Here is a 27422-nt window from a genome sequence, read left to right on the forward strand (position 1 = left end):
CTGCTGACAGTGACTGAGGCAGATCTCTTCTTGTTGACTGTTCTTGAAAGACTTCATCTTAACACCTCCCTCTGCATTTTCAAGGCTTTATTTTCAGCTATTGACTTAGATTTTCTGGGCACCTGAAATTCAGAAAGAAATTGGATGTTAGTTAGATGAATAATATGGACTTAAATCCTGAACACATCATAGCATAGTTAACTCTGTAGATGGATGACTGAAATACATTCATGTTTGAGGCATGAAAAATAGTTGTGAAATTTTCAAGTGCAGTTGCTAGTTCTAAAATGTTTATGTATTTTGGTTGGGATTTACAGGTCTAGTGAAGGTCTGATGAGATGGAAAGTTTATCAATGGGTGAATAAATAAAAACAATAAACGGTAAGACTAGTAAACAGAAAAAGAGAAAACCTGAAGGAGAAGCTGGAATGAATGGCGTTCAAGTTTGAGCGGAGGAGGCAGGTTAGTAGGGCGGTATTTTTGAAGAGGTCTTTTCCTCATGGATTTTCTTTGGCTGTGTTTCTTCAGATGTGTGCAAAGCCTAATGCTTTTTTTTTGAGTCACTATGACTAAAGGACTTCTAGTGCAACAGAAGAAATTGGTTTTTTCCTGTCTAGCTAACTTTCCCATTTCCACTTAAAAGTGCATTGTCAAGTAGAATTTCATTCGTGCAACCATTCGGGGATCTGAGTACGAAAGGTTTATGTTTAAATTTGTTCAGCTCGGGGAGAAGTTTACTGTGAATGGATGTGTAGTTTTTATTCTCCCTAGCTGCAGCTGATCTGGAGGCAAGGTATTAAAGAAAGCCACTTCTAGTTTTCATGAGGACGGCTTCAGCTTTGTGCTTAGGTTTTGATTTTTAAAATATTTTTTTGAGGTTTTTTTTGATTAATGTTGTTTTGGACAGCCAAAGTCTCTTTGGAAAGCTTGCACTGTGTGGAATGTGTAGTCTCCCTGCTGAAATGAAAACTCAGAGGGGGTAACTGAATACTCCCTGCCGTCAGTGCATTGCCAGCCTGAAGAAAAAACAAACACACTTACTGAGAACAATGAACATTCATTGAAACCCTAGGAGACGGATTTTTGCCTTTTTTCTTTTTAAAGACAAAAAAAGACCCTGTTGAGGTCTTCAGGCCCAGGTGGCATGGCCCAGGGGCTTCTCACCTCTTGTCATTTGGTTGGTACCTTGCTCAGGGCATAAGGGTCGCAACTGGTTGGCATCTACATTTTGGAGTTTAAAATGTGTCCTCCTACAAGATATTTACCCTCTTTTTTTTTTTTTATAACCTCTGTTTGACCTTCTCCCTACAATTCTAGTGATTCAACTCTGACTTTCATTAACATTTTCGTGCTGCTTTTCTGACCTACTGGGCTTCAGGCCTCCAAGCGCAGTTTATTTAGTAGTAACCCAGAAATGCATCTGAACGCTTGGAAGACTCGCAATTGCCTGTTAGGAGGCTTTTGATTCATGAGTCCCCAGCTGCCTCTTTTCTTACTCAACTCTGCCTGACTTCAGGGTCCCTCATATGGCAGCCACTCCATACTTGACATCCCTGAACTGAAATCTTTCCTTGCATGTAAGTGATTTCCACTGCTGCTCCCTTGTTTTAAACTTTACTGAAGATTTGCAGCGATAATTCAGTATTCTGGTAAATTCTTGATGTTCAGAGGATATGCAAGAAGGTCAGAGGCAGGTCATAGCTTGAGAACGAGATGTATGAGGATGTATAAACTTGCTCTGTCTTTAATTATCTCTGTTTTTATTAAGATAAGAAGTTCTGGAAATGTTTCATTAGTATTAATAATGAGCATTTCAGAATGGGGTATAAGACTAAGCATTTTATATGGCATTCTTTTTGGCTTAGATTTACAGGTCTGAAGATTTTTAAGAACATTTATCCTACACTTACATAAAGAGAGCTTTTATGTGCCTGCAATGAGATTGCTGGGGTGTATGAGATCATCCTAATGTACTTTCATCAAGAGATAATTGCTTTATTTTATTAGGTTATTTAATTTATACTTTGGTTGCTGGAGTGTCCCTAAAACCTGTACTGTGAGCTTTAGAATTCATGAAGTTAAGCTTCCTCTGGATTTATCTCGTCGTTGATTGACTTTGGTGCCTCAGAAGATGGAAGTTCTTCATGACGCTTTCTGCAGTTGGGGCAATTACAAGGATTGCTTCTTTGTAGGTTCACTGGCATTTAATAATGTGGGACTCAGAGATACTGTAGTCAAGGCACAATATAATGAAGACATAAATGAAAGTCTTTGCTTTGAAGACAAAGTGTCAAATCTACAAGATGAGGTGGAATATGGATTGTGAGCAAGTGAGGGAGGAATAAAATTAAGTGCATAGATCATGAGCCCAAGCAACTGAGAAGCTGGAGGCTGCGTCAACAGCAGAGGAGATGGGAGTAAACTGAGAAAGCCGAGGGCCTGAATTGCAAAGTGTTCAGCACCTACAGCTATATTTGAAATCAGTTCAAACTGTTGGTACTTGCTAGTCTGGCTGATCGAGCTTTAGGGATTTGTTTTAAATTTTAAAAATGGGTAACTGGTAATGGGTTTGTTTCCTTCATCGGGGTGGGAATTGCCAAAAACTGACTCTTTAATTTATCTTGTGAGTGTTTTGCTATATGTTATGAATAGTTGTGTAAAAATTCAGTGCATGCAAGAGATGTCTGTGGCAGCAAAATAATCTCCCGATGAATTTCCCTTGCTGTGTTCTTCAGTAGTGTGACATGCTGTTTTTTTCTTCCTTGGATCTCAGACCATCATCTCTTCTTCTAGCCAGAGCTATTAGTTAGCTGTATGGACTGTAAATTCTCAGATATTTTCCTAAATGTTATGTGCCTGATGAAAATCACTTTATTTTCCAGACCAGCTTGTTATGCCATATTTTGGGGTTTCATAGCATGCCGTATTTTTGGAGTTGACTCTGTGGTTAACATTATTGACTAGATGGTTAATATTATTGGTTACCTTCTCTAGAGAACCAGATGTTAAGATTCCTGCCAAAAGCTCTATTTGCAGGTATGATTACCTGTCCTGTATTGAACGGAGCTCAAGATCACAGATGCTTTTGACTCCCAAATTTCCATCGAGCTTTCTGGTTTTCTCAGGTTTCCCCCCTTCCATTTCTTTCCTGTTCTGATTGTCTCCATATCATTACTCTCTTTATAGCATTTTTAAATGCATTTTTTTAAGTCATTTTAACCACTTAATTACTGTATTGTATGAAGCTGATATTGAAAGCTCATTAACTTATTTTAAAGGTGTCACTGTGCAACCTGAATGATTCTACCATTTGATATGCTTTTTCTGCAGATTGAAGATGGGAGCAAAGCTGCAGCTGTGGACAAGTTACTGGCTGGGGATGAAATCGTTGGCATCAATGATGTGGGCCTCTCTGGTTTCCGACAAGAAGCAATCTGTCTGGTGAAAGGTTCACACAAGACACTGAAGCTTGTAGTAAAAAGGTAAGCTTGTGTCGTTCAGCTGGAAAACCAAATGTGTTCCAGGCTATAAGCTACTGGGCAACTAAATTTGCCAAGACTTGGCAAGATAATGACATTCATTCAGTGTTATTAATGTGCATATTAAACAGACCGTGGTATGGAAACTTTTTTTTTGTCATTTTCACTTACGACTTTTAAGTTCACACTTTTTTTACTAACTTGAATTAAAAATAAGTTTCATAAAATAATTTTGACAAAAATGAAAAGATGTTAAAGTAGGTTAGATCTTGTACCTTCTGAAAAAAATTCAAACCAGGAAACTTGAACAACAAAATCTTTCTCATTAATTTCCTACTCTGATGAATCAGAACTTTCTAATTAATTACTTTTATCAAATTATACCAACCAGTCTTTCATGAGAGAATTTTGGGTGTCTGTTAGAATCAAAAAAGAATTTTGTTGCAACACTGAAAATGCTGAGAATTGGGGTTTGACAGGTGTGATGATTCAGTCTGTAAATATAACCACTGTTGGAGGCTGTCTTAACTGAGGACTATCTTTTGTGAAATAGCACTGATAGGTAAGAGAGGTACAAAAGCATGCTTTTCACCTTTGGTTTAAGAAGGTGTTTTTGACAGAAGGAATTATGGGAACCTGAATCTCTTTCACAGGTGATAGCTTATATCCTCACCAATAGCTACTTCGGAAGCTCTCCCAAAATTTTTGTAGCACTAAAGCTAATAAATGCAAAATAAAATGCATTCACAACTATTATAAATCATGTTGATGTTCAGCAGTTTCAACGTGCACTGGCTATTCCAGTAAAAGCACTTTTGCTAGCAGAGGTTACATCAGCTGTTTCTGTCACAGAAAGGGAGAACTTCAGGGCTGAGAAGTTTTATAGACATTGAAGAATCTGCCAACGCAGCAAGTCTTAATAAAAAAAAGCTTCAGACCAAGTGGAAAGATTCCCTCTTTCTTGGTGCTTTTCAGTTTTATGACAGTAGCTTGCTCAGAATCTGTGAATTCTGATCTGTCTTTGGAAATGGCAGAAAGTTTGATGCTGAAATGCCCTCATAAGAGACAGAGCTATGCCATTCTTGTCATTCACAAGTACTTCACTCCATGCATGTGATTTTGGAGAACTTTCATACAGCTAATCAAGCACTGGTTTGCTGCTGGGGATTTGCGGCCATTCTCTGCAGGCAACAGAGCCCCATTGCTATGCATGCCTGCGTGCAGTTTGGTGCAAAGCTGATGGATTTTCGTCAGTCCTTTCTCATCCCTCCTCTTTTTCCTTCCCTAGCACATGTGCAATGGGCAAACGTAACCTCGCTGTTGTAGCCAAGAGGCTGAAATAGTGGCTGTCGTTAGGGAAAACATTTTTGTCTTCATGAATTTAAGATTTACATAGCTCCCAAAAGAGGCAAGAACCTTTTGGGTCATTGTCAAGCCTGCACAATATTAGATAAAATTTCATAAAACTTACTGAATGAAATTAGCTAGGGTTTTTGTCTGTGTTTTTTCAACTTTGCTCTTTCTCTTGGAAAGTTGCCTTAGGACATCAGTCCTTTGACGGTCAGAAACCTTTTAACACCCAGTCTCATTTTATTCTTGGCCAACTTGTTCTCATGCACTGCTGTCTGTGTGCTGAAATAGCTTTTCTTTTCCTGTTGGAAGTTCAAATGATGCAGGTTTTTATAAAAGCCTTGTTGCATGCTTTCTTCCAGAAGTTATAGCTTGAACAACAGTATTGTTTTGTTCTGTTTGCCCTAAATCTTAGGCTGAATTTTTATGAGTGCTTTAAACAGTCCTGTCTTTAAGCAAACCAGTTGTTTAGTCTCTGTATGAGCACTCCTACAGGTCTGGATTGAATTGGATCAGGGAACTGATCTGACTGCAAAATTACTTGGGAAGTAGGTTTTCAGCTGGATAGGACCACCACTTTCAGAGGCAGTCTGCACTTTAATTAATTACAGCAATCTTGAAATGGCTGCCTTAGCATTTTAAGACTATTTCAGTCTTCTTTAGATCCACCCTTACTGTTCTCTGGGGAGACTGGGAATAGTCCCCCAATTCCCTTTCATTGAGTTACATACAAGATGAAGTATTGATCTGCAAGTCATCATAGCATCTTTTTGTCTGCTTGCCCTGTGTCCTTTGTCTAGCACTGTGATGCTTCTCTATAGCATTAATTTAACATTTTTATTTCCTGTGGGTGTCAGTGTGATAATCTGAAGCGCAAAATAGATAAATGGTTTGAAGTTCAACAACCCAGTTCTGAAGGTTAAAAGAATCTTTGTTTGAATCATGGCTGTCCTTGCTATCTGTGAGAGTTAGCTTGGGAAGCCAAGATCTAGATTTTGTGGTGAAAACTTTTTTCCTTAGGGTTGTTTGTGGTATCTGTTTCTAGACTGATCCAGGAGTAAAAAGCCAACTTTTTAAAAAACTATCATGGTGTGGAAAAATTACTTTTTAACAGAATTCTTCTGGAAAGTAGAGAACTTCCTTCCTATTAATATCAGTAGAATTAATCCAGAAAAATCAGGTTTTATTTATCACCGCTGAGAAGCGTGTCCAGGTGAAAGTCATCCGTACGGGTCACTCCTTCATGCAGTAATGCCACATCCTGATCTTACATTGGTCTAACTATCTCTGTACCTGGGAAGCTGTAGGGCATGCTATTTTTGGTTTAGAAGTCTAATGTACCTACAGCCAAGACCAAGTGAAAAAGTTTTGCCATAGTGAGTAACGTGTTTCATTCACAATAATTAACTTGTGACTGTGGCAAAAGTTTCTCGAGGCACTGCTGTTGTTCAGCAGTGGTAGCTGCTTCCACAGAATTATTTTTACCCAATATTTTTAAAGAATCTGATGCTTGACTTGCATAGGGAAAATGACATTGGTCTCTAAAAGTGCCTGCAGTACCAAATACTCAGCATAAATGTGCTTGCTATCAGCATACACGCTTTGCTGTATTTTTTGGAAACGTTGCATAGTTGTGGTCTAAACCAAATCAGGACTGTGCAACTGGCTCAGCAACAAATATGATCTTTAAGTAGTTTACATATATTGATGGTTGAACAAGTGCATTGTACTTTTGGTCTTGGATTAAAAGAGGACTCGGGAGGCTTTATGTTGTTTTCTCAAGTGGATTTGTCAAAACAACACATCTTAATTGTTAATAGAACTGATAGTTCTTCAGTGTAGTATTGAGTCGTTTCTTGAGTAGATTCCTTTCTTAGGAGAATGGAAAGGAAAGTGTGCTTAGGACATTTCTTACAAGAATTGTATGTGAATTTCTCTTGTTTTGGAAAAGATGTGTGCATGTCTATATATACACATGTAAAATTGTTCCGAGTGTTGCTACTGAGGTGGTTACCATATTCTGTGTAATCTAACAGTTCTGCATATGCTTCTAACTTAAATTCCCTTCTAGTTATTAAATATAATCTCCATTCCTTTGCACATGCTAGACATAAGTGTATACCACAAGTCCATGAAAGTTTGGAATAATTTTTCACTATGAATTCATGAGACACATTAAACTGTTAAAAATTGACACATAGGTAACACTTCCGTTTGTGGTTTATCAACGTTAAAAGGAAGGTGGGATTATATGGCCTTTGGGAGCCACCCTAAGAAGTTATGTGTGGTTGTCCTGTTGGCTGCTTGAGTCGTCTATTAGTGGCAGTGGAAACAGGTGGGCAAGGGAGGGAGTAGCCATGGACGACTTTTCCTCAGGGTCTGCTGGTGACGGGAAGCTGGACTTCTCAGTTTAACTTGACCAGCTCTGCAGGTACTGCCAATGCCTGAGAACCAGCCTTAAAGTTCTGGAGTAGTTCTGGCCACATTGCATACACATGTGAGCGGGCGTGTTTTCTTTTTCTTTATATAGCATTTCATTTTGGTGCCTTTATGTGGCGAAAGTGCAAGCTGTTTTTGTAATGCTGAGGAGTCCCTTGTTACAGGAGAGGGAAGGACAGTGAGAGCAAACACACTTGCCATCAGAAGCGTAGTCTGAATGCTGAAATTTACTGTGCAAAATCCTAATAAGGGAAGTGAATGTCATGATACGTGAACTATAGACACCTAGACATGGGAAGTTAGGGTAATCGTTATTTGCATGGCACTTCATGAAGACAGACAGCCATTTAATTGAAGCACAGCAGAAGGAGAGTTTTTAATTAATGTCCCAAAGACTCTGAGATTGTACAGTACTGTCTCAGAGACCTGAACAGAAATCCAGGAATAAAAATCTGGCAGTCATTTACAGCGTTCAGATGGGAGATCACTGAAACTTTGTCATGTTCTGAGCAGAAACATGCTCAACACCACCAATGACCTTTCTGTAGTGGGTTTTGTGTAACTTACCAAAGGGATCTAGTCTTACCTGTTTTTGACTTGTGGAGCAGCTAGCTGTGCACTTCGTAGCTCCTTGTGGCTGCAGGAGTACTGTCAAACTTTGCAATATCTATTTGTGAGATGACTTGGGAAGATGAGGGATTTGTGTTTTCTGTACAATTACAAGATACAGATGGAGGACTGTGAATTCTGCCTCTTACCTGTGTTTGGCCACTTGATAGTTCTGGTTTTGTAGATATCAACATAGTATAGGAAACAAGTAGAAAAATACATGTAGTTTTTCAGATTTTAAGCAAGTATTACACATATTTATGTCCACGGTTATGGTTAAGTATTGCTCAATAAACCTAATGCATTTGTGGAGAACCACTGTTGAGTAGGAGTAAAATCTCTTTTGCCATTAAATTTTATTCCATTGCTTCTGGAACTAGGGTTTGTTACGGCAGAACAAATAGCAGTGATTTCTCTCTTCTTGCCCAGTAGCCAGAATTCTTCCTTTTTGAAGATTGACCTTGGCCTTGACTGACCAAGAACAGATTTTATTTTTGTTTTAATGCCTGTATTTTCAGTCAGACTTTGGAAATAGGTAGGAAACTGCAGTTGGGCTTTCCAGGGCTGTATCTGTATGCACATACCATTGCTGTAAGAAGGCGGCAGGTGTGATAGCCCCTCTCTACCCATGTTTCTTGGAATTGACATGGGCGTGGAACAGCATGCGCCTGTGCAGATCTTTGGTATACACACTTTGTGAGTGGGTATTTGTAACAGATGCACACAGCTTTCAAGTTCAAGGCTTGAACATTTCTGTGTGGCTGCAGTTGGTGGAAGGGCTGGGCTGTTAAATTCCCGTTTCGCAAATTCACTGAGAAACGGGTCAGTGCGTTGCTGTAGGCCCACTCTTCTGCACAAAGCAGGATGGCCAGTTTTAAATGTGTGCCAGATAGGTGTCATGGTTTAACCCCAGCTGGCAACTAAGCACCACACAGCTGCTCATTTGTTCCCCCCCCACCCCGGTGGGATGGGGGAGAGAATCAGAAGAGTAAAAGTAAAAAAACTTGTGGGTTAAGACAAGAACAGTTTAATAGGTAAAGCAAAAGCCACACACACAAGCAAAGCAAAATAAGGAATTCATTCACTGCTTCCCATCGGCAGGCAGGTGTTCAGCCATCTCCAGGAAAGCAGGGCTCTATCACGCATAATGGTTACTTGGGGAGACAAACACCATCACTCTGAATGTCCCCCCCTTCCTTCTTCTTCCCCCAGCTTTATATGCTGAGCACGACGTCATATGGTATGGAATATCCCTTTGGTCAGTTGGGGTCAGCTGTCCCAGCTGTGCCCCCTCCCAGCTTCTTGTGCACCCCCAGCCTCCTCGCTGGTGGGGTGGGGTGAGAAGCAGAAAAGGCCTTGACTCTGTGTAAGTACTGCTCAGCAGTAACTAAAACATCCCTGTGTTATCAACACTGTTTTCAGCACACATCCAAAACATAGCCTCAAACTAGCTGCTATGAAGAAAATTAACTCTACCCCAGCCAAAACCAGCACGATAGGATGTCTACCAGCCCCTGCTGGGTAGACCCTTCCTGGGTCTTGTGATGGAAGGAGGAGCAAGCCATGTGTGTCGGGATGTGTGACAGGGCATCACCAGGGCAGGGCCTCTATTTCTGTCCTTTGGTGCTACCGGTGAGCTGCCATGGCTCACGGGGGGATGGCAGGAACCAGATAAGCACAAACATAACGTGTCATGCAAATTGCACAGCACCTGCAGGCCTGGTTCAGGAGCCCTTGGGGTGGATGTCCTGTGTTTTAAGGAGTGCCTAGCAATCCCAGCAGGATCTCTCTGTGAAGGAGTGCTTAATAGAGCAACTGCCAAATAAGCCACTCTGTATGTGCATGCTCGGTGGAGGTCCACAGAGGAGGCTGGCTGGCGTGGAGCTCCCCCTCCACTTAGGCATGCCCCCTGCCTTCTCCACGGCCAAACCCGGGGCTAGACAGGCCTCCACTGTGCTCCTCCTCCTCCTTCAGTTGTGTGATCCTGCGCTACTGATGGAAGGAATGGACACGACAAAAGGAGGAGTGCACACTTTCATCTTATATTTTCAACAAAATTATACCTTGGTAGAGCCCTGATGGGGACCATTTCCCCTGGTTGCCTAACTGTCAGTGCGGTCACTTAACCGACACGGAAACAGTGTGAATCTGTGTTCCCTTCACCATGACCCTAGCAATACCACCCAGGTGTTCAGATGTTCCCCGTGCCAGCTGTCTTTTTGGTGGGGTGTACATCTAAAAAGCACTTTTATTTCTTAATTTTCTGCCCACCTCACCCATCTCTTAGTTGCGTTAACATGATTTGATTCATGCTGTTAGTGACACACTAATGGACGCTTGAGGTGAATATAAGCTTCAGTTTCTCCAATTGGTCGTGTATTGTCCCTGGTTTCAAAGAGCAAATTATTGTCTCGTGTTTTTGCATGTTTGTTTTGTGCAACTGTCAGGAGTCTCTTGACATGAATGTTGTGACTGACATGTTTTTATGTTGTGGCGACTTTCATAATTTATTTCTTTATAAATCTAAAAAATCCAGCCTGTAAAGCTTGAATAACAGAAAGCCAAAAACATAACAGATGTCACTGTGTTTTACCAAGTCAACTCCATTAGGGCAATGTTTGGAGTACTAGGAAGGGCATAGACATTTCTTTGTGGGTAAAAGGAATCCTTTATAATTTGAATATGCTTTTTCAAAAGGTTACTTGTGGCAATGATATTCAGTTTTGTGAAGTAATTGCCAAAATTGGGCAATGTTGCTTTTTTGTGGAACGGAATATGCATCAGACGGTAACAACCTGTGAGTCATGATTGGTTTTTAGGGTTGTGGTTTTTTTTTTTTTTCCTTCAGTCCTGCAAGCACTTGTCGAAATGGTTAATTTTGAGCATGAGTAGTCTCACCCAATTTAGTGAGAGCACTCACATGACTTAAGATGAAAAAGTATACAAGTGTTTACAGGATTTAACCAGAACTTTTTACCGAGGCGGAACATTGGATTTATTCTTGAAACTGTTTTCCACTGGTGAATTTAAATGTAGGTGGTGGAAACTGTAATATGTAGCCCCTTGGGTGAGAGGGGGAAACAGGTGAGCCTTCTAAAATTTGGGGGTCTGAAGACTTACTCATTTCACATAGTACTTTCTCATGCACACACAGAAGTATGTTTGATAATACTGTAGATTGCTGCAGACTCCTGACTGAAACAGAATTGTAGCCCCATCCATTAAATACCAAATAAATAATGTTTTTATGTCAGGAATCCTCCTTGCATTTGGAAGGAATGCTTCTGTATATGTTGTATGCATTTTGAAATATTCAATTGTTTGGGGTTGCTTTTAAGCACTTAAGGGCATTGGGTTTTTTTAAACACTAGTCAAGAACTTTGACATGCATATGTACAACTTCAGGAGAGTAGTAATAATAGTCCTGTTTCAGTGTGTTGCAGTTCTCCTTGTGGTACTTTTATTTTAGGTTACATATTTCACCTCCTGAAGATTAAATGACTGACAAGATTGAGAATTTGGACGCTTCTTAAATGTTTCAGTGTCAAGTAGCCTACCATGTTGAGCGCAGAGATTCTATGCACTGCTTGGTCAAGTAACTACATGTAACACCTTCCAACTTGAAAAGATCATAAAAGGTTTTAAAATAATTTTTGAATCCAACCCTTAACTCCAGGAATATGAACACTTAAAAGAAGGGCAGGAATGCAAGTGTGTTGCAGCTTTAGTTAATGAATAACTGAAAAAATTTGCATCTTATCTCTTACACAAGAAATCCATTATTTTATGGTCATTGCTGCTGAATCTGCATAATACTGGATCACCTGGCAAAACAAAGGCTGGCACAGAGACACAGCTACCATACTGCTGAGTTATACGGCCCTTATGCTTTTAGTCTAGCTTCATGCTGAGTGCAGAGGAAGGACGGAGTGACAAAAGCCGAGGTTTGGGGAAATTTCTGCTGGGTTGCAATTGAAATTGGAGTCAGTGCTTTGGTGTGGCTCACGGAGCAGCCTTGCCGGCAGGTGGACAGCTGAACCAGGGGTGGTGGCACCTGATGGGGAAGAAAGCGCTCTTGGGGATGGCAATGTCTTCAAAATCTCATCTGGCATAGGACATGTCAGAACAAAATAGCTTTCCCAAATAAAACTTTAAGCCTCTCAGCTCCTGGCGTTGTTCTTTGTGGAGGCTCAGTAATTTGCATCATGTGGCTACAGTGTTTTAACCAGGAATGAGACAAACTAAGGCTGGGCTGTTTCCTGAAAGGCCCTGGGACTGGAGGAACTCTCTTTCCCCACTCCCATTTTTGGGTCACCTTGGACGTGGTTAGGTAAATCACAGCTGAAATCAGTGTGGGAATGCACCACACCTGTGTAGAAACACCAGTTGGTATTTGGAATGTGGTTTCTGAGGAAACTCAATTCGTTTGGACGGTTATCGAATGGTAAGCTCATTGCGGTAAGCGGCTGGGAGGCAAACCCAGCACCCATTGTGTCTGGCCACAAGCAATGCAAGGGTTTCCACGGCCGCGTGCTCCAAGGACGCAGCAAGTTCCTTCTTGCTGAAGGCAGCAAGTTGGGCCGGTGTAGGCAGCTGCGTGCTGCTGTGCTTGCTAACTCCGTCCTGGGCAAAGGTGGTGGCGGGGAGCGTGTCCAAAGGCTGCTCTGCTTCCTGTTCCTCGCTCCTGATCCTAATCCAGCCTAAAACCCCCAGTGTATTTTGACTCCTACTGCTGCTGTGTTAGCGTTTGCCCTGTCAGAGGCTGCGTTTTTCTTCAGTGTTACTGGTGAGTGAAGCCTTTTTTGTATTTATGTTAGAGGTTAATTTCTTTAACACTTTACTTACGTAGCATGATAATTGGAAGTAAACCCTGCTGGAACCAGCGTTTATAGCTGTTTTTTCAATATGTGAAGCATTTTGGATGCTTCCAGATGATAAATACTCATTAAAAAAATGTTTTATTATCTTTAGAGGAATTCTGATAAATCATGGCAAAAATTTGAGGTAAGAGAATGACATCAGGTGTGTAATGCTATCTAGCCATCAAAAGGTGCGGAATGTGCACAAAATAAGGATGAGAAAGTATTTACGTAGCTTATATAATATACCATAAATCCTAAGATCAACACTTTTATCTCAGACATACAGATGTGCCTGTCTAGTTCCCCAAGGCAGAGCGAGGAAAAACAGTTCCAGAATATGAAGGCTTTATTACGGTAGTCTATTGTGAATTTAGCAGGCAGGAATATTGATGATGTCATACCTCATACAACTTAATACCTCATTGTTGACAGTGCCTATCTTATTTATAAATGAAATTGCTGTTCCATCCTGCTCAAGCCTGTACAGTTGGGCTGAGGTACAAGGAAAACTGGAGCAAACTGTGATGATGAAATCCTGATTTGCTCAAGTTAATGACTGAACTCTTTAAGGGCACTAAGACTTGATAATTTATTTGCATTTCTTTGTTTTCACAGACCGAAGCAGAGCATTTTGCAGGTCTCTCTAGTTTCTTTTTATGTCAAATGCAACTTACTAGGTCGTGGGATAGGAAAGGAGCTACTCTGCTGTGCTGTGACAAAGGAATACTCCTTTCAGCATGGCTTTTTTTAAAAGAGGCACTGTTGACTGTAGTGCAGTGTTGCTGTTTGCTCCGTTTTCAGAGGCAGGGTGACTGGCAGAGGGAAGGTCAGACCAACTGGTTACCTGACGCGTGGGAGGAGAAAGCAAAGAGCAATACTGCAGACTTTATAGGTCTTGCTATGGTTGAGAGCAAGGTGAAAGGCGATTGTGTAGATCTTTATGTGAATTTTGGCAGGTGAGAATAGGCATTTGAGGTAGGATATGCTAAAATTTTAGGGATTTGGACAGATCCCTATATCATAGACCTCTGTCAAGAACTTTTGACTTGTCTGTCAAAATACTGGTTCAATTTGCCATTCTAAGACATCTGAATATTAATAGATTGCTTTTCTTACTTCTTTTCTATCTTTTAGAGCTACTCCCTCCCCCCAGAAGTCCATAAGTTAAGCACATGGCTATATTTTTATTTTTTTGTTTTCAGATTCTAGGTCAGTTCTTTTTTAGGGATACTTTTTGGGAGTCACTTCCTTTTACGATAAGATACTAGAAGCTGAAAATGCAAAAACAGGAACTCCTCCTGTTTTGCATGGAAAAAAATACTGCAGTGCCACTTGCTGCTTCCAGAAGAATAGGCTTTGTTGTTGCTGTTGTTAGAATTTGTCAGCACTTTTCTTGGAAAGGTAAGTAGGAAGGGAGTACAAGGTATTCGGATGCTCAGTGCATAGAGACCAAAACCAAACAGCAAAGCCACAAACACAGTTTTGATGTTTTAGCTCATTGCATTGAGTTTTAGTGAGTTACAAACGTTCCAAAAAAATATAGTGGTATCAGAAAACAACCTGTTGAGGTGTCTCAGTTAGAGTGAGTCATTTTGAAGGTGCCTAAAATCCCCAAACTGCTGAGTAATCTCCCTTTGAAAACAAAGAGAAACAGCAATGAACGACTCAAAGTCCACGTTCAAAAATGGAGACACCCAGAATCTCCCCTGACTTCTGAAGATCACAGCTATAGCAATTAAATGTCTGAGGACTTTTTTTAAACGTGCAAATAAGACTGCCTGACCGCAACAGATGCATTTTTATCTGTTTTTTATTCTGAACAGCTTCGAGTCTGTAGTTTTCCCCGTAGTTGAATCCTTTGCTGGTAGCGCTCTCTTGTGGCTATTATTTTCATTAAATGACTTAAAAGGGATTTCAAAAATATGTATATCATTTAGAGATTTCTGCCTTAGAACACACACAGTCTCTTTTGGGTAAGCATTCCTAAATTAAATGTGTTTTTATATATATATATATTTTAATGATGCAGGAAGGTCAGTCTAGACAAAAGCATCCCAAATGTGTATTGAGCGTTCAGGTTTTTAACCGTTTTGCGTCTTTGTATTTTTGTCGAAAGCCGTATCCCTGAGGGAAGGACAGGTGAGAGGCTTGGAGGGGGGTGAAGTCCGCATTGGCAGCCAGAGTCAGGTGGAGGAGAGACTGGGACACGCACCTTTGGCAACGGGCTTGATCACAGATGCTGCTTTTCCTGTGGTGCTGCTCTCGGTGATGAGCGGGTTACTCCCCACAACTTTGGTTATTAAAACGAACGAAAAAAGGAACTGGGAAACCTTTCCCAGTGAAACTGACAGTTGTGTTCCCGGTGAAAGCTTTTCACCCTGAATCGCTGTTTTCTGATTCCAGGGATGGGAGAGGAGAAGGTGAGGGGGGTAACTCTTGACCCGTTCTGTTTTCAAATTACAAAGCTCTTGGCTGGTGTTTTATTTCTCAGTAAGGAGGTAAAGCCTTCTGGAAGCTCAGATTGTGGCGTGCAGGGGTTTCCTCTGAACTAGGAACATACAGTTTCCTCTTTTAAGAAAAGAGCAGTTATTAATGAAAAGTTGTTTGGTACTACATAGACTTGATACCATCGTGATTACAAATCCACTGTCATAGCTTTATAAGCACATCTGCATTAATACCAAGTGTGTGAAGTTGGCTGTAGGCTCCTTTTCCTTCTATGCTGTAATCCAACAGCAACTAGAGTAATGATCCCAGGTTATTTACTTAGTTGTACTCTCTTGGAGAGAGGCAGGTTTACACTTGAGATAAGGCCTTGAGTGAGAGGAGTCTTTGCCCTCAAAATACTTGACTGAAAAGTCTCTATTCTTTGATAGGCTGAAATCTTTGTGCACGGCATTTGTCTGGTCACCCACCTTCTCTGATCTTTGGATCCTACGTGTAAAATAAGCACAGTAATAATCCCAGTCCTTTCAGGGATATTTTTAAAATTTCAACTAGTCTTTTATAAATGCTTTCATAGCAATTATGTGACCATTTATTTACAGCTATTTTCCAGCAAATGTTGTGCCATGCCCAGCAGTCCTTGTAGTGAAGGTAACATGAACTTGCTTTGTCCATTTGCTGTTCTGCCTGCAGTCTAGCAGGACAGCTCATCAGTATGATTGAAGGTTAAGACTGGAAAAAAGCTTTTTAAAGCCAAATTAAAAATCCTATTAGCCAACTATATTTTGAGGTTCAAGTTTTCCCCTTCTTTAAAATTAAGGAGATACTTGCTTTTTAACTTGGTTTTCCTCTTTTTTCACCACTGTACCAATGTAATTCTTTTTTGGACAGTGGATTCGATAGTACTCGCTCTATGCAATTTATTCTTCTGTTATGTAGAGTGAAGGTGGACTTGCTGCTGGAAATTCGGAAAGAAAGTTCTTTTTTCCACTTGATTTTACTTCTGTTTTGCCAAATAAGTCACCAAGTATAGAATAGTATTTGTCAGCTGGACTTCGCATCCTCATTCACACAACAATAAGTTTTTTAGATTCTTTCAGAAACAATGTTAGAAAAGTGACCCATCAAACGGAAGTCTGTCTTTCTCTGGACTGAGTGTGCGCATGCTCACACATGCATGTGTGTTAATGTTGGTAAGCAAGGGATCATATAGCTTACCTTTATTCAGACTACTTCCAAAAAACCCTCATTATATTAGCTTTAACATCTGTGAGAAATCAGTACTCTCACCTTTATATAAAGCGCAGTCATTTTTTGATAGAATATTGCAGTCTGGCTGGGAAAGTTTTAGCCATATGCCATCTAACTTCCAGCAAGTTCACACAGTGGAGCTATTGGACTTCTTTGTAATTGTGTAATTCTGCCATATGCTGTCTAACTAGATTTCTTATTAAAATCCAAATATGCCTGCATAAAATAAGACCACTTCTTGCCCTTTTGTCAACCTTCTTCTCCCTCCTGAAGTTTGAGGATTTCTGTAAATCCATGGTACTTCCAGCATTTCCTTTATGACTCTAAGCGCATCCTCCTTTGACCTGTGAAAAGCTGTTCATTTTTCATACGCAGGTTGTGGGTCAGTCAGTTGGTAAGGACGCTGCGGTGCAGTCAGCTTCTTGTGGCAACCAGTCTGCTGTGTTATAGCACAGAACCAATAAAAATGTGTAGTTGTTGTGTGTTTAGAGTGATGGGTCAGTGAACCAAAGGAAAACCTGGTCTCGGCACGTATGCCAGTATATAGGAAGAAAGTTTCTCCTTCTCATTCTCCTGGGCTGATCCTTAATGATACAGCAGAACTAATCTTTTTCATTTTCCCCCAAATAAACTCTATGCAGCCTGTTACTGTATCCTTTACATCCTCAGGTACGATGATGGTCAGCAACCATAGCAAGCTTACATGTGCAAATCTAGCCAGCAGCAGGGGATTAATGGTGTGACTATGGAATAAAGCTTATTTTTTCAAAAGATTATTAAAATAAATTGTCCTTTGAAAGAACTCCCCAGAATTTGTAACATCAGTCTCCCTGGGGGATGGAAGGACGTACCTGCCACTTTTCTCCATAGGCGATGATTTCCAATGCCTTTCTGAGTACCGAGGTTAGTTATTTCTAGAATATCACAGGCTGCCTCTCTTTTGGGGGAAGTGCTGCTCCGTGAGAAGACTGGCTGATTGGTTTTAATGTATAGGAAAACCGTCTGTAACCTTCAAACGCTATTGACAGCCCATCAGATCTTAAGAGGCCCAGGTTGTTCTGGAGATTTTCTTTTAGCTTTGCTCCTTGAGCAGATTTGTATCTCATAGGTGACGTTAACTTCTTTACAATGTAGCGCCCTGGACTGGACTGTTCACCCACGTATTTGCTTAGAAGATTGCAAAAGAAAAGGATGGAACAGCTGAAAAAATCAGTTTCAGCAGCATAATCTCAGTGTATTTTCCACGTGCAGTGTCAAACACCACTTCAAATTAAAAATAAAAATCCCCCCTCCCTCCTCCTCCTCCTCCAGGCACAGTCCTCTGGTTTAATTTTTCAGGCTTTGCTCAGCTTTTCCCCGCCGAGCTCCGCAGGCGGTGTTCACCGGAGTCGGGCGGTGGAGTCGCTGGCATGACTAATCAAAACTGCTACGGCCAGCGGTAACAAGGCTCCTTTGTGAGTCTAATTATATCCCCTAAGCTGGCACAGCGGCGCGGATTAGCGCAGGAGGAGGACGGTCGGTCGCTGAGGGCTGCGGGGTCCCATGCTCTGCTCTGCCAGCACCGCCCGCTTTCGCCGGGGACAGAGCCCAGGTGGGTGCCGCCCGCACCCCACGCGTGCTGCCCCGGCCCACAGCTGGGGTCCCATTGCTTCTCCCCCAGCCCAGTCCTGCTCCCCGACGTGGAGGCTTGCCTGCTGGCTGGGAGCCATGCCTGGTCCCTGAGGAAGGGGTCTGGGGAGGAGGTACTGCCCGGCACGGTGCCTGGGTAGGTACCTAGGGCTGTGCCGGGAAGGAAGAGGCTCCTGCCAGGCTGGACAGGAGGCAGGGCACCGGCACCCGATCAGCTCCAGCAGCTCCTCGCCCCTACAGCCCATTGCTGGGATAAGCAATGCTCAGGGTGCCTTTCTCTTGGCTTTTTTGTATCTTATTAACTTGTCCGTGGAGGGGGGTGGGGGGGGAAGCCACGCAGGGTTGTCTTGAATGCCTCTGATTAAAATTTCATAATAGGATTGTTGAAGTGGAGTCAGAAAGTGTTGAAGAGGGGAGGTGACTCTGAGAAGAGTATTTTGTGGTTTACTTGCCAATTTGTCTCCCGTTTCTCATGCAGACCTGGCTTCAGCATGCTTTGTGTTGCTGAGCAAAACCACTCATCTCTCAGCGAGGCTGTGCACTGGGGTGGTTTGCAGTTGCTACTTTCTAAGAGGTCCGCAACTAGTTTTCTTGGACAGGTCTCTTCATACCAGTGTGTATTGTCAGAGCAAATGGAGTAGCAGAGTTAGTCTGTTAGTGAAACTTAAAGTGTCAAGTTTTTCAGTCTTGAGCTTTCATTGTTGTGAAAAGAAAACTGAATGGAAAAAGTTTCCCAGGCTGTGAGCAGTTTGCCAACATGCACAGAGGTTACACAAGGATGCAAGGGGATTTTTACGGAACAGTGCAAGAGGAAACAAGTATGCTGATAAACGTGTGAGACCAAAATTGTTTGTTCCTTCCTGTAAATCTAAAGAAGGATCATAGGATTTCTTTTTGGGAAGGAGAGGTATATGAAGTAGTGATCAAAACTGGAAAAAAAAAATCTTTTATATACCCTTGTCTTCTGCGGTTTTGGGAAGGGGGAGGCATTTAAATGATAAATTTGGCAGAGTGGGATTTTTTTTCTCACTGCCAGTCCAGTAGCTGCTTCCTGCTTTCAAGAACATATGCTGTGAAGGTGGGGTGCCAGAGCAGCGTGGGCTCAGGATGTGTTTCTGTCTCTATCTGCTTAGTGGTGACCAGACAGAGCAGCCAGCTCCATTAGAGAAATCCTTAATCTAGTGAGGCTAATAGAGCTTCCATCAAGTGGGAGCTGCTCGGATAGGAGCTGCCCATTGTATTTGTGGGGCAGGATCCCAGAAGAGTTATGGTCAACTTCTGCGGGTTACTGTTGGTTTATAATAAAGCATAATAATACATAGCAGAGCATTGGCACATAAAATACATCACACGTTCCTGCTGACCTCACTGAACTTCAAGTAAAGCTATAAAATATTAGACTTTCATTAATCACCTGGAACACATATGTAGTATTCAGTGTCTCTTTCAGTCATCATCTTTTATATATGAAAGACATCTTTTCTATTCTTCGAGGCTGTTTAAACTTCCCTGAGGGAGCTCTACACCACCCGAACACCAATGTTACAACCCAATTTTGTTTTCCAGCTCAGGAAGACTAAATCTAGTACATATAATGCAAACAGCTGAGTATTCAGTGTTAGAGCCACATTCACTGCTCTGGGTTTAAAAATAGTGATGTAGTCACAACTTGCATATGAATATAGTATCATTATTTATTGTGAGATTGTCCATAGATACCTTGCATCAGGGTCCATACCTCCGTTTATGCAGGAAGAGTGCGTGGATAAATTCAGTTATTAAACTACTCAGTCACTTCAGAGGAATGCTGATAGCCCCTGTGGCTTTTTAACACACAAGCTTTAGCAGCAGGAGTAACTATTTATGAATATTAGCTAGAGCTTTTTTTCCTGTATTTCGTCATCCATTGTAACTGATCTGGCCTTGGAAAATCATTGAGGTAGTTTCCGATTTGATTTCTTTGTATCCAAGCACATGTTTCAACTTGCGGTTTTTTAGTTTTATTTTTGCCAGATTGACTCTCTTGTAAAACTTATTCTTGGTGATAATTAGGGTGACTAAAGATTGAGATCTGAAGCGGTGGTGTGAGGTGGGCTGGAAGAGGAATAATCTGTTGAAGATTTGTGGTGTAATTGCTGTGAAGTGATTCTGTTTTCAATCTTGCTTGGAAAATAGCTTTTATTTTGCTGTGAAGTGACTGAACCCAGCTTTCAAGTCTAATGATGTTAAATTGGGTGCCTATCTTGGCACATTCAGTTTCTGGAAAATAAGCCTCAAAGCCTGCAAGAACATTATCCACTAAACAAAATCAGCTCTGCTCTGGGAAACCCAGAAATCAGAGTTGTCTGGTCACTTTTAAACTTCCAGCTCTCAGTGGTTTTAAGTGTTTTAAGGCTGCCATACATCTGCTCAAAATAAAGCCTGTACGTGTTCCCAGGGTATCCAAATCAAGGGAAACGGCATTGTTGCAGTTAATAGGTTAAGTAGGGGTTTACTTTTTTTGATCAGCATAAATTTACTGAAGACTTGAGTGTGTTTACTCAGTGGCTGGACTGGAGTGGGTTCTTCACCTGGACCAGCGGCTCGGGCTGGCAGGGCTGGGAGCTGCTGCCTGAGGGGCTAAGCTGCAGGGGTGGCACAGGGGACGGCGACTTGTCCGTGTCCACCGCTGTTTCTCTGGGGCAGGGGGTGAGGTGGCTATCGTGGGTGAATCTCTGGCAGAGGTATTGCCAGTTTGATATCCTTGCGCTCATTGCATTTCCTTTTCATAAACACTCAGTTCGTGTCTGCATTTCTGGAAGGGTCTCATGTTATTGAAAGGAGTGAAGAAATTAAGCCGTCTATTTTCAGGCTTCAGACACACCCCTCTGTTTCTGTGTGTGTGATGGAGGGAGGAAGGTTTGGGCAGGGGTGGAGACAGGGACAAGTCTGTGCATCCTGTAGGTACAGTACTGTGTGCAGGGAGGGACCCATCTTCTCCAGGCATAGCTGCTAATCCATTTGCAATAGGAAGAAGAGTATCACTGTCTCTGGATGACCCAGATACTCTATCCATAAGAGAGACAATGCAGGGGAAGAAAGATCATTCTTATCCATTCGTGCTTCTGTGGCCATCAGCTGGATCTTAGTCTTGCTTAACCACTGTGTGATAAGGATCAGCACTGTCTTGTAGCAGGGAGGGTTGAAGTTGGGGTCCAGCTCTGTTTCTGACAGAATAAAATGGCAGGAGATGAAATAGGACGTAGAGCCAGCCCCAGCAGAGGGGCCAGCTTCTCTCACTTGGTTCACTGTAGCCCCCATCTCCACTCTAGGGATGGAGGGTTGTGGCCTTGCCTTTCTCAGGGTAAGGCACAGATCTGCAGCTCTGCAGGCTGGTAGGAGCTCTCGTTGACAGCGGTGACAACGTTATACCTGCCCATGCAGATCTCCTCTACTTCAATGAGGAGTCTCTACTCACGATGTTGAAGAAATTGGGCCCGGATTAATATAGGCATGGGAGGAGAGGAGCTCATGCTCCAAGAAGTTGTGGGAAAATATCTGCCCTTTGCCAATGGAAAAATTGTAGATGCATGCGTGTTTCCAATTGTACTGTTTCTTGTTATAATGCTGTTACAGCTGCAGTCCTCAGTTGGAGATTAAGAAGGGCATATAACTTGGAATTGAACAATTAGCTTCTCCACCTGAAACTTGAGCTGCCCCTGGGAGGTAAGGAGGGAGAGGTTACCTCAGAGATGATTGTGCAACTATAACCACCTTATGCCTCGGGCTTCCAACACATTAAGGCAGCTGAGATTTCGTGCCCAAATTATGAGCTCTGTAATGTGTCAAAGCTCTGTCTGTTTTAATCTGAAAATAGTTATTATGACAATAAAAATCATTTTTTAAAAACAGTGCCATATATCACAGTGTGATTTGTGGTTGCATAGCTATCTCCAAATGTCACATTCAGTTGGAGCACTATAAATTTTCACATAAACTTGTATGTGTAGTCCAGAAGGGGCTCTTGCAGAAGGTGGTTTTCTTCCCCGCCCCCTTTTTTTTTATGCAGCAGTTTTTCCTTTCAAATCTCTGTTGTCCTTCTGAGACCAAGATGCCTCGAGGGAAAGTTTCTGCATAAAAAGCTTATTCAGTTCTTTATTAATGTGGAAAATATTATAAATTTTTTCTACAGTATTGCACTCATCTTCTGTCTCAGTTATGGCTAAGCTGGAATAAATGGGTCCTGGATGTTGTATGACGTTACCAGTATTTATTTGGAAGATTACTTGAGAATCCCAAGCGTTGTGAGAATAGGCTGAGAAGCAATATTTGAATACTTAACAAATGCAAGCTCTTAAATAGATGAGCAAAAAGACTTCATGTGGGCCTGTTCAGTTGGTTCTACTTTTTATTCCAGTGTTTTTTCTGGCTAAAAAGGGCTATATTGTTGGTAATGGAGACCTGCGATATTGTTTTCTATTTATTTCATTAAATACCATTCCTTTTTGTGAACAATTTTACCACATAATGTATTGAGGTTGCATTATCCTCTGTGTTTCACCACTACCAGCATGGCTTCAACAGAGGTTTCAAAAAGTCTTTTGGGTAGGGAAGTCTAAATTGGGCCACAAGTTTGTCATTCTCTATGAATTCCCTCACTGGTCCTGTTGGCTGGTATTATTTTCAGTATTCCTTCTCTTAGATTTTGCTGAACCCAAGTCATTTCTGCTGCTATATTTGGGGAAGAAAAAATGTGATATGGCACTTGAAAAGGTTTCAGAATAGCTGTGGGAAAGCCAGAATTTGACTGTTGCTCTGACATAGAAATAGTTGGGAAGATTGAGTTAGAATGCTGATGCAGAAGTTCAAGAAACGGGAAACTGCGTTGTGCCTGGTACAACTGTTGGTCTTGTAATGTCAGGATGTCCATACCTCCTTTTTAGTGAGGTGGTGATCTCGATATTGCAGCTTCAGACTGGACAAGGGGGGATAGTAGTCATTCCCTGAAGAAAACAGAAGCTGTTTGTGGCTGGTTTGCACCGGTTTTAGATTAAGGAATAAGGTGGTTCGTTATTAAGGGTTGGTAGTGCTGTATCCTCTAGCTTCTGCATTTCAGAAGTTGGATAAATAATTCCCACCTTAAGGAAGGACAGGTACTGGGTTTAATTTTTACGCATGGAAATTTGTAGTTATGGTATTGTGAATCCAGAGGTGTTGAGAGTAAGATTTTTTACAGAGCTTGAGATGCTGCTTTTGACGTCTACAGGCTGGAGAAAGCTCAATTGCCAGTGTAGGGTATGTCAGGAGTAAACCGGGGTTGGGTGGACTGGAGCAGAGGGAGCTGAGAGAATCAGAGATCTCTTTTTGAGGAGAGTATTTTGTTTGGTGATCTTGTCTATGTACTTCTGAAATGTCCTGTGGATTCTGATGGAACAAGAGGCAGATCCTTGTCTTCCTGTGTTTTCTTCATTCATGTTAAAGGTCAGTCAATACACACATTGGGTGTGGTTTTTTTTTTTAGGCATACTGTGTTGATTATTCTTAGCTCGTAGATAATGTGGGGGGTTTGCATGTAGATATGTTGAAATTTTGTAGGTTTTGGAAGGTTCAGCTCTGAAGCCTAATTTGAATTCAGGCCTGCAAATTGTCCCTAAACTAAATAGATTTTGAAGGCAGTTTATATAAATGTCCTGGTTTCGGCAGGGACAGAGTTAATTTCCTTCCTAGGAACCTAGAAACCTTGCCGACTGAGGTTAAACCACAACAATAAACCATTAAATAATTCTTACCAGTCATTGATAGAGCTCTTAAATCTGGTATAATTAGCCATAAAATGATATGCTGGATTTAATACATATTCAGTGTTTTCCTACATGTTCTAACTTGATTATTAAGTGACTCCAGCACCATCTTCTGTCATTGCAACTTTCCTTCTGACACTGCAGTAGAGCCACAAAAAAGCCAGTCTGGCTCCCAACGTAAAAACACAGGTGGGAAAAGACTGTGTAGGAATGGGCCTGCAAAGGGTGTGTGAGCTTGCCGTGTTCTTGGAGAGGGGAAGGTGGGAACAGCCGACCCCAAACAAGTATGGGACAGTGGCTGGAGAGAGGAAAGGTGCAAAGACGGAGGCAGTGACGGCGCTCCAGGGGGAATCACGCTGGTGACTCCATCCAGGGAGATGGTTGAGCTGAGCAAAGAGCTGCCAGCGCAGAAGGTGAGCATACGAAAACTTGTTGCAAGGAGCTTCTGTAGTTGCTAGGGATTAGGAATTGGATGAACTGCTGTTAGACCGGGCTTGTTCGTTGCTTCATGCTTATTCGGTTGTTAACAGCTTTCCTTCATTAAGACACAATTTTCTTCAACTATAATGTGTTTTCAATACATTTTAACCAGAAAGGATAATAGTTTACTATTTGGTAAGGTAGAGGGATTCACAAAGTTGATTAGGAGCCCAACTTCCATTTAGTTTTTTCTGCTCATCAAAATCATTTAAACTTTGAAAAGAGTTGAGTTTGCTAGGGCAGTCATAGATTTGTCTTAGGATGACAAGGCTGCTAATGACTTTTTTGGCATGAAAATTTTATTCTTATTTTTAATTTCTATACATGGGTTTCAGCGTTGCTTGAGACTACCAACTGTTCTCTTTCTCAACTGTTCATCTTCTGCAGTTTGTGTGTCTCTGCATGTTATGTGCGCAGTCTTGGATGTCTGGGTTTTTTCGCCTGTGGCTAATCCAGCTGTCACTGGACAAGGGAATGCAGGCAGCGGGACTCAGCTGTCTGAGGTCAGCGAAGAGTTTTTTCATATACCAGGCTGATTAGCTTTCATCATTGGTTCATCCCATTCCAGTGAAGTATGTCACAGGGGATTTTCCCAAAAGAATAGATGCTAACACGCAAGGAGAGGTGGTTCTGACAACAGATGGGGTGCGTGCTGCTGTTAATGGAGAGAAGCAGTCTTGAAACAAGACCAACTCTGGTATGGCTTGAGTGTTGCCAGTAGTAATTTGAATTTGTGTATGTCAGCCCTCCTGTGTTTGTTTTGGAAAACAGAGCACAGCTGGCAAGCTAACAGTAATGTTGCTGTTGACAATTTCTGATATTAAGAGCTTTACCTTTAAATTCACTTTCCTAGGCTATTGAGCTGGCATACTAGTTTTTTAAATCTCATACAAGCAGCATTTGATCAATTATGATGTGAAAGCATTTCCATTTCATCTTCAGCAGATACCTAACATCATAACCTTCAACAAATTTTCATCCCAAATAATGTTCCAGTCAGGCATTTTTTTTATTCAGGGAGTAAGTGTGAAAGAGAGGAGATAGTGTGTGTTGTTTTCATAAAGCTTGCTATATATTTGCAGATGTAAAAGGCATTGCCTTAAAATACTTACCGTGATGATATTTACCAGTAGTTTTTCAGGTTTATTGCTCAGCATGAACAGGCATTTTACACGTTTTAAGTTTAATCTCTATAAAAGTGAGGGTGTGATGTCTCCACACAGTTAACTTAAAATTTCAAGTCCTGATGTTTCTGTCTCAGCCAGGAAAGCCCTCTGTTGGCTTTTGAGAGGGGTTTATGCAGTCACTGTGTGGCTCACCCAAACTAAGCCTGAATTTACTGTCCCTCTTTGAAAGGAAATTTAAGGCTCTCCTGGATGGTGTGAATGCTGGCATAGTGTACTTTAGAAAAAGCATTTAAATTGCTGCTGTCGAAGCTCAGCACAGCCGGAAGTTGGGGCATCCAAGGCTGAATCTGAGTGAAAGGCAGTAGGACACCCTTACAAAAAGGGATTAAGCGGTTCAGGCTGTGATGCTCTAGAAAGAAGCAGGGAGACAAATTCAGAAGTGAGCTGTGGGTCAGGTTTTAGCAGGACTTTGATGTGTTGGGAAGACCAAAAACCGGCGGTTGAAGTGCAAAACCATCAACCTGGACAGAGAAGTTGTGGGCATATTTTGAGTTTTGGAAAGCCTAAAAAGTGACTTTGCATGTACGTATAGATGTGTGTGTGGGCGCATCTGTATGTGTGTATATATATATGAAAAACTTTTTTGAATCATCTGTATTGTTATGAATGACAGACAGTGAAGGTTTACTTCAAAATATATTGTGGGTGTTTTTTAATTTGGGGGAGGGATCCTTTAATATAGGATTGTTGCATGAAAATTTTCAGGGGACGTTCTGCATTTTTCTTCTTTCTCATATTCTTTCGCACATGCACACCACCACCCCTTCCTTTCTCCATTTTCAAAGAAAATTAAGAAGAAATAATAGTGGGAGAGTAACTGTGTTCAGGAAAGATGTTCAACCTCAAGTTTTGGATGCTTTGTCCTCTTTTTAAAATCACTTTTACCCATTGCTTGGTTTTCCGTTACATCCAAAGATACAGAGAGGTATGTCGGGAGGCAGGACAGCACTGAAAATGGCAAGGGGCAAGGAGGAGGGCATTGTATTGCACTTAACCTAAAGCTTCTTTATGGAGTTGATAACAACGGTTTGAGCCTAGATTAGGATAACTCATGGTTGTATTGAATTATTGAGAATGACACAAGAAGCTGTTCACATTCCTTATATAGCTTTGCTGCTGGACCTTAGTCTTTTGCCAGATTTTAGGTACTTCATTCCTATAGTACCCTGGCAGATAGATCAGCCAGTGGTGACTGAAGTAACGGGAGGTAATTTGAATTCTATGAATATAGATGCCTGAGAGAGAAAACACCTAATGTCTTTGTCTGCCAAGGGCAATGACTCCTTCAGTACTCTACAGAAAGGAATGTTGTTTGTCTTATTTGAAGGGAGGGTAAGAAGAAAGAAAAGGAGGTATTTTGACCAAATAAGTGCTCATTCACAAAAAAGAGTTGATTTTTTCAGACAGCAATTTTATCTTTTTTTTCTTTTTAGGGGAAAAAAAAAAATCATCCTGTTCTAGTTGTGAGCTCCCAGGTTAGGCAGGTGGACACATGAGGTCATCACAATCTGAAGGGAAAAATACATTGAACTATTTTTGGAAGGAAAACTGGTGACATTGTTATTTCGTCTTATTATTTGAGGCCCCTGTGGGTAACTGCAACTTCATGGTGGTTTTCACCCTCCTTTTTCTTCCCCCCGAGGATTCAGAAGACTAAAAATATCTGAATAATGTTTTTCATAAATTGAGTAAGTGATTTGGTAGTTTATTTACAGTGGCTTTTTGCACACCCATTTAATTGCATTGTATGTTGCTATTCCAGTGTATTTTAATCCATTGAGCACAAGATTGGTGAACTGAAAGAAAAAAAAAAAGGACATGACTTGGAAGGACTTTTTTTTTTCCCCAGCGTATACAGATTTATAAAATTCGTTAAAGTGTTGGTATATCTGGCCCAGTGTACACATTATT

General features: G+C 41.4%; 1 protein-coding gene across 1 annotated transcript in view; it reads left to right on the forward strand.

Moving 5' to 3' along the window:
- The first annotated feature begins 432 nt into the window (after positions 1 to 432).
- The window catches only part of SHROOM2 (shroom family member 2), an 82719-nt gene continuing 55729 nt past the window's right edge, over positions 433 to 27422 (forward strand). The window contains exons 1-2 of the mRNA XM_019474260.1: positions 433 to 462; positions 3331 to 3482. Coding sequence (XP_019329805.1) covers positions 433 to 462; positions 3331 to 3482 — 182 coding nt within the window. The remainder of the gene's footprint in view (positions 463 to 3330; positions 3483 to 27422) is intronic.

The sequence above is a fragment of the Aptenodytes forsteri genome, unplaced genomic scaffold, assembly GCF_000699145.1.
Source record: "Aptenodytes forsteri isolate BGI_AS27 unplaced genomic scaffold, ASM69914v1 Scaffold200, whole genome shotgun sequence".
Taxonomy (NCBI): Eukaryota; Metazoa; Chordata; class Aves; order Sphenisciformes; family Spheniscidae; genus Aptenodytes; species Aptenodytes forsteri.